Raw genomic sequence first — 7,974 nt, 5'->3', positions numbered from 1 at the left:
TGTATAATTTCCTGTTTTGATTATTCCATGTGTAACTCTGTGTTGTTGTATGTGTCGAACTGCTTTGCTTTATTTTTGGCCAGGTGGCAGTTGTAAATGAGAACTTGTTCTCAACTAGCCTACGGGGTTAAATAGAGTTGAAAAAAAAGAAGTTCGACGAGCAGGTGTCCACATACTTTTGGTCATGTAGTGTAGCTTCGACAACCTAAAATGCAATGCAATTTGTAAAGTACTAACACTTAAAAAATATGCATAATTACAAGTAAACTATTATTGAACTACTTCTACCAATCATCAATGTATGTCATCCTGATATATGAAATACATAAAAAATGATTTGATCTTCCTTTTCACCTAAGCATTGGGAATCCAGCATTTTTTAGCCTGGGAGAAGAAGCTAAGGAACGAGTTAGGGTAGAAAATAGAGAGCTAGGCTGCTGAGGGCCCAGAGAGGGAGAGGGAAACGGGAAGGCTGTATCTGCCTTGTTGCCCTGGAGATTCATTACCTTCCTCATCAATCATCTTGGGCTGATGAAATTGTTCCTTCCCAAAGCGCCTCCTCTGGCCCAGATGAGTGGGGCATAAATCCTGCAGTCAGGTCGCAGTAATAGAAATGGAGGTGGATTATATGGTATGGTATATACTATATTGTATGGAATATATTATATGGTATATACTATATTATATGGTATGGTATATAATATAAACTGCCCCAAAAAATAAAGGGAACACTTAAACAACACAATGTGAAATCTGTGAAATCAAACTGTCCACTTAGGAAGCAACACTGATTGACAATAAATTTCACATGCTGTTGTGCAAATGGAATAGACAACAGGTGGAAATTATAGGCAATTAGCAAGACACCCCCAATAAAGGAGTGGTTCTGCAGGTGGTGACCAGACCACTTCTCAGTTCCTATGCTTCCTGGCTGATGTTTTGGTCACTTTTGAATGCTGGCGGCGCTTTCACTCTAGTGGTAGCATGAGACGGAGTCTACAACCCACACAAGTGGCTCAGGTTGTGCAGCTCATCCAGGATGGCACATTATTATCAATGCGAGCTGTGGCAAGAAGGTTTGCTGTGTCTGTCAGCGAAGTGTCCAGAGCATGGAGGCGCTACCAGGAGACAGGCCAGTACATCAAGAGACGTGGAGGAGGCCGTAGGAGGGCAACATCCCAGCGGCAGGACCGCTACCTCCGCCTTTGTGCAAGGAGGAGCAAGAGGAGCACTGCCAGAACCCATGCAAAATGACCTCCAGCAGGCCACAAATGTGCATGTGTCTGTCAGAAACAGACGTCCACAGGTGGGGGTTGTGCTTACAGCCCAACACCGTGCAGGACATTTGGCATTTGCCAGAGAACACCAATATAGGCAAATTTGCCACTGGCGCCCTGTGCTCTTCACAGATTAAAGCAGGTTCACACTGAGCACATGTGACAGTCTGGAGACGCCGTGGAGAACGTTCTGCTGCCTGCAACATCCTCCAGCATGACCGGTTTGGCAGTGGGTCAGTCATGGTGTGGGGTGGCATTTCTTTGGGGGGCAGCACAGCCCTCCATGTGCTCGCCAGAGTATGTTTGAATGGTGCCATTAGGTACCGAGATGAGATCCTCAGACCCCTTGTAAAACCATATGCTGGTGCGGTTGGCCCTGGGTTCCTCCTAATTCAAGACAATGCTAGACCTCATGTGGCTGGACTGTGTCAGCAGTTCCTGCAAGAGGAAGGCATTGATGCTATAGACTGGCCCGCCCGTTCCCCAGAACTGAATCCAATTGAACACATCTGGGACATCATGTCTCGCTCCCCAGACTGTCCAGGAGTTGGCGGATGCTTTCGTCCAGGTCTGGGAGGAGATCCCTCAGGAGACCATCCACCACCTCATCAGGAGCATGTCCAGGCGTTGTAGGGAGGTCATACAGGCACGTGGAAGCCACACACACTACTTAGGCTAATTTTGACTTGTTTTAAGGACATTACATCAAAGTTGGATCAGCCTGTAGTGTGGTTTCCCACTTACATTTTGAGTGTGACTCCAAATCCAGACCTCCATGGGTTGATAAATTTGATTTCCATTGATCATTTTTGTGTAATTTTGTTGTCAGCACATTCAACTATGTCAAGAAAAAAGTATTTAATAAGAATATTTCATTCATTCAGATCTAGGATGTGTTATTTTAGTGTTCCCTTTATTTTTTGAGCAGTGTATATTATATTATATGGTATGGTATATAATAATAACAGGGAGGTTCGAGCCCTGAATGCTGATAGGCTGACAGCCGTGGTATATCAATCCGTATACCATGGGTACAAAACATGTATTTTTACTGCTCTAATTAGTTTGGTAACCAGTTTATAATAGCAATAAAGCACCTCAGGGGTTTGTATATATGGCCAATATAACCCGGTTAAGAACAGCCCGTGGCCGTGTTATATTGGCCATATACCACACCTCCTCGGGCCTTATTGCTTAATTATATTGTATGGTATGGAATTTAATATCTAACATTATATGATACAAATTAATTGTCACCTCCACATGCAGTATATTTGCTCATCTTCCAGAGGCAGTGGAGCATGAGAAAATGTACCTTGATGTCTAGGTTGTGTTTCAAGCCATGCCCTAGAATATACAGTACCACACTTTAGATTGTAAATTTGATTTATAGCATGGGTTGTTCCACACACACTTGGTTGATTATCGAATTAACTTAATAAATATCTTATACGTGTACAGTAACAGTATACACCACATGGTAAAAAGTATGTGGATACCTGCTCGTTGAACATCTCATTCCAAAATCATGGGCTTTAATATGGAGTTGGTCCCCCTTTGCTGCTATAACAGCCTCCACTCTTCTGGGAAGGCTTTGTGCTAGACGTTAGAAAGTTGCTGGGGTGTCTTGCTTCCATTCAGACACAAGCATTATTTTCAAAAAAAATTTTTTTTCTAATTTCACCTTCATTTAACCAGGTAGGCAAGTTGAGAACAAGTTCTCATTTACAATTGTGACCTGGCCAAGATAAAGCAAAGCAGTTCGACACATACAACAACACAGAGTTACACATGGAGTAAAACAAACATACAGTCAATAATACAGTAGAAAAATAAGTCTATATACAATGTGAGCAAATGAGGTGAGATAAGGGAGGTAAAGGCAAAAAAACCGCCATGGTGGCGAAGTTAATACAATATAGCAATTTACTTGAGTAACTTTCTATTAAGGTATCTATAATTTTACTCAAGTATGACAATTGGGTACTTTCACACCACTGCCATTTTACAATAACAGCACTTACAGTTGACCGGGGCAGCTCTAGCAGTGCAGAAATCTGACGAACTGACTTGTCGAAGAATGGCATCTGATGAAGATGCCATTCTATGACGGTGCCACGTTGAAAGTCACTGAGCCCTTCAGGCCATTACACTGCTAATGTTTGTCTATAGAGATTGCCTGCCTGTGTACTTGATTTTATGCCCCTGTCAGCAACGGGTGTGACTGAAATAGCCAAATCCACTCATTTAAACAGGTGTCCACATACTTTTGGCCATGTAGTGTATCATTCATCGTGCTGGCATTGTCTCAGTATGCAGTGAAGTATAACTAACGTAGGTCCTTATCGGCATCAAGGGCAAATACTCATAACTTTACAGAATCTTTGACTCAGTGCGTTTATTTGATGGATTACATGTAAGCCTGACCTTCTTCCTTGGTCCCATCTGCACCTATTAAACCTGTTAAGAAAACACACAGACATCTATATTGCCTGTCATGAAAAGAGACCCCAACAACTCTATCTCTCAAGATATCGATCCACTTCAGGCTTTTGCCCACTCATATCACCACACAAGCCTGACCCTATACCAACCCTCCGTTTCCACACATATTGACCCTTGACCCTGACATGGCTCCAGGCCACTGACTGAAGACACTGATCTCGGACATGATGTTTGACTGCGTACAAGGCTCCCTTCACCACCCTACTCATATTCATGTAATGCAGAGGTGCACAGGTCTCAGTGTCTGCTAGTTTCTGCCCTTTTTAGCACTGAGTTATACCAGGGAAAAACAGGTTAGTTGTATATCTGTCCAATCATTCATACACATCAAATTCTCCAGTGTTAAAACAACACTGACAGTGTTCATTGGGACAGTGTCTATACAGGTCTACACTTTTCAGTGTTAAATTAACACTGTGCTTAGTGCTGACACTGTTACACCTTGTCCAAGTTAGGAAATTAACACTTGTATCGTTACACAACAACACTTCATGTAGAATTTTTAACCATTACACAAAGAGGTCTATATTTCTTGACAAGGTCACTCATTTTATAAGCCTTTAAACATCCACTTATGTACGCATTGATCAAGACTACAGGACTATCAGGTAACAGCCTCAACATAACCACATACTAGTTCAACTGATACCACAATTCCACTCACGGGTGGACAAAATAAACTAATTGAAAACCACACCCCTACAAAGCCACGCCTCCAATATAAATTGCCAGTGTGCCTTGGCGTTTTGTAGGGAATTGTAGTTACCACCCAGGACTGTATTTGTTAGGGACAGAGACATGCTTATTGAATTCAATCAGCTGCAGTTTTAAGGACTTCACCTAGTGAGTTCCTGGGAATATATTCAAGAAAATCTTTAGGAAAATAATATTAAATAAATCATAAGGTCTTAAACGGTGACGTTTACAGGACACTTAGTTCCTGAAAGTCACAAAACACTGGTTTGCAAAGTGAAATTCCTGTTGGAATCCAGGCAGAGAAAGGACAACCCAAACTCGGAATTGTATTCACCTGCAACTTGCTTTCAGAACAACTGACAGAATTGGGAACAATGTGACGGCACTACATAAACAATTTAAACTGGAACAACCATTTCAGTAACGGGTGAAATAAATTGAACTAACTGAGAAAAATGAATGTTATTTATCTGTGTGTTGCAAAAGATTAATCAATCAATCAATGTACATGCAAAAACACAGGTATTAAAAACCATCCTAAAAATGAATTCTGATAATGATGGGGCCGTGGTTTTGATTGTAATGTTTTACTCTCCGCATAGTAAAACTGACACAATCACTCTCACACTCAACATTGGTTATTAACACCAACACTGGGGTTATGTTACACCACTGAGTGTTAATTTAACACTTATAGAGTTAATTTAACACCTGAATCAACACTAGAAATAAAACACTGAAAATCAACACTAGGTAATACTGTCCAATTTGCTATTTAAATATTGCTTATTTAACAGCATACGTTTTCTATTCAAAGTTGGAATTTCTGGAACAGGGTGCTGAGTCCGTTTTGGGGTTTATGAAAAATATGTAAATGTCTTTCCTCTCGGTTTGATTTAGAATCTGCCATGTTGAGTAGCTTATGTTAGAACAATAATTATCCTTGCCAAATGACATTTATATTCTTTGAGATGATAATGGTATTACAGCTTTTCTCAATTGCTAAAACACTAAAACCCATTGGCTGAACAAAGTTCTCAGTTGCCTGGACTCATTTAGCTAATTATGCAGTCTGTTGTCAATACCTTAAACCATTTTACATGGTAAAACACAATTTGCAGATCTCACTTAGATTTTTCAGCAAAACTCTAAACACATTCTCATTCTCAAACACATGCTGCACTCTAATGCACATGTCATCCATACCTGTAAACACAAGTGGCAACAATCAAATACAAATAGAGAACACATGTCATTGTTTGAACACAACCACTCAAAATTGATTTAACCTGTTTTAAATGATGCGACGCAACCAATATAAACCAGTTCAGAGAGCAAACAGGTTGTTGAAGGTGGGAAGGAGAAAGTCTGAGAATGGATAGAAGAAACATTGTGAGAGGACGTGGGCAAGGAGGAGGGCAAGAAAGAGGAAGAGGAAAAACAAAATTGCAAAGAGCAAAGCAGAGTAGTAATTTCTGATCAATTTTGAGCTATTATGATAGAACATATTTTTGTTCATCAAAAGACAATGACGGAAAAATTTGAATATTTTTTTAGATTAAAAATGTACATCTCCCGGAGAATTGTGTGTTTTGAACAATGTGTTTTCTATTTTGCGGTGTATTGTTTACTGACTGCTTGAGAGTGTATATCATTTTGATCACTTTGTTTATGATTTAAGAGCCGTGTTTGATTTTGAACACAGGTAAAACTGTTTTGAGGCGAATGTTTCATTTTGCGAGAGGAGTCAGAGGTCATGTAAATAGTGCTTGAAGATGAGGTTTTGTGTTTAATGTTTTCAGGAAATGGAGCAAGGTTTCAGAAATTGTGTTCTAGCAATTGAGAAAAACTGCAAAAACATTGAATTGTTGAGAATGTGCTACATGTTGACCTAGATGACATGGGTTCAGGTTAACTGTAAAAAAGCCATTTGCAAGATGTCCTTTTTCTCAATGTTTTTATTCATTGGGTTCTCGTATTTGTATCAGTAAAAGCTATATCTAGTAACATGACTCGTTGATACGTCTCATGCTCATGAACCCCATGCCCATGCCCATCTGGTTAAAGTTTCTGTACTCTCCAGGCCTCATGTACATCATCCTGCCTCTGTACTGGGGCTGCTCATACATGAGCCACTGGCCGTCCATAACGTTGCAGGACATGCAGTTGTTCATGCGGTAACGATCCATGATGCTGTCACAGTCGTCCATCATCTCTTGCATCTGACCTCCAAAGTTCTCCCTCTCGTAGATCCTCATCCTGAAAGATCCTCTGTGCTGTAACATGATGAACAAAATGTTTTAGGGAGAAATTGTGAACTGTAACGCTAAATGTATCACGCATGTATAGAAGATTGTAGTCATACTGACTAATGGGCATAGGTGTATGTTGTACAACAACAAAGAAGACTACGCGGTAACTAACAAATCTGTGTGTGTTAGTAGGCTTACCATGGGGATCATGCGACAGGACCTGATGTCGGTCATTCCCATCATGCGCTGGAAATCAGAATACTCTCCCCTCTTCATGAACCACTGGTTTCCCATGTAGTTGGAGCGGTCGTACACCATGAAGCAGCCGCTCTCAACCCTGCAGGACTGGCAGCGGCTCAGGTAGGAGGACATGTCAGGGCAGTCGCTGCTGCACTCATAGGAACGACCCTGGAAGTTCCTGTCCTCGTAGAAGGTGATCTGAAAATAAGCAAGAATCATTTCTATTCACCATACAAAAACACATTGCTACATGTTGGGCCTTGCCCAATCCCACTGACAATCAGCTTTCTGGGATTAGGGTTGCCTTGTGCTCTGACACTAGAGGACTAAAGTGCACTCAGTGTAACAAGCTAGGAACATTTCTATGAATAAATACGCTAAATATAATACTTACTCTGCTGTTCATGTTCATGCCGGTGGAGGTCATTTTGTCTCTCTGTGCTGCTGCTGCTCTTGCTGGGGAACTGTTATCCTACTGGTTTAAAACTTTTCTTTTTATACCTGTGAACCCCATTGTACTAACCCCTGACTCAGCAACATGGAATAGAGGGCCGTAGAGCACTGAGGTCTGTCCACATGTCCAGGGACACGGGTCTCTCAAAAGAACAAAGTATTGTAACAATGAGCCTTTGTGAAAGGGTTTTAACAATAAAAAATCACACATTCGCAATTGTAAAGTGTGCATTTTGTTGATCTCACAATACCTTTCTAAATGTAAGATTTTCCCCTTAGTATTTTACTATTGGAAATACTATATTGTGAAATATTGTGGATGTTTGAAATGTTCCTTTATCAGGGGCTTCATTTTGTGATTCCATCATATAAAACGTAATCTTAGCTTAAATTTGATGAATTAGAATATACCTACTCATTCGTTTTTCTTTATTTTTATTATTTTATACATTGTAGAATAATAATGAACACATCAAAAATAATAAATAATAAATATGGAATCATGTTAAATCAAAAAATACGTTTGATATTTATATATTTGAGATTCTTCA

The 7,974-nt window shown here is 40.3% G+C and overlaps 1 protein-coding gene across 1 annotated transcript; it reads right to left on the bottom strand.

Annotated features, from left to right (window-relative positions):
* Positions 1 to 6,418: 6,418 nt before the first annotated feature.
* On the bottom strand, positions 6,419 to 7,501 carry LOC124037018 (gamma-crystallin M2-like). Its single transcript, XM_046351639.1, has 3 exons — positions 7,365 to 7,501; positions 6,929 to 7,168; positions 6,419 to 6,754 (listed from the first exon to the last, which is right to left on the bottom strand). The coding sequence occupies exons 1-3, from the start codon at positions 7,395 to 7,397 to the stop codon at positions 6,479 to 6,481; spliced, it is 549 nt and encodes a 182-aa protein (XP_046207595.1). The 5' UTR covers positions 7,398 to 7,501; the 3' UTR covers positions 6,419 to 6,478.
* Positions 7,502 to 7,974: the final 473 nt, after the last annotated feature.

This window comes from Oncorhynchus gorbuscha, linkage group LG06 (assembly GCF_021184085.1).
Source record: "Oncorhynchus gorbuscha isolate QuinsamMale2020 ecotype Even-year linkage group LG06, OgorEven_v1.0, whole genome shotgun sequence".
Classification (NCBI taxonomy): Eukaryota; Metazoa; Chordata; class Actinopteri; order Salmoniformes; family Salmonidae; genus Oncorhynchus; species Oncorhynchus gorbuscha.
This window is presented reverse-complemented; position numbering and strand designations above follow the sequence as displayed.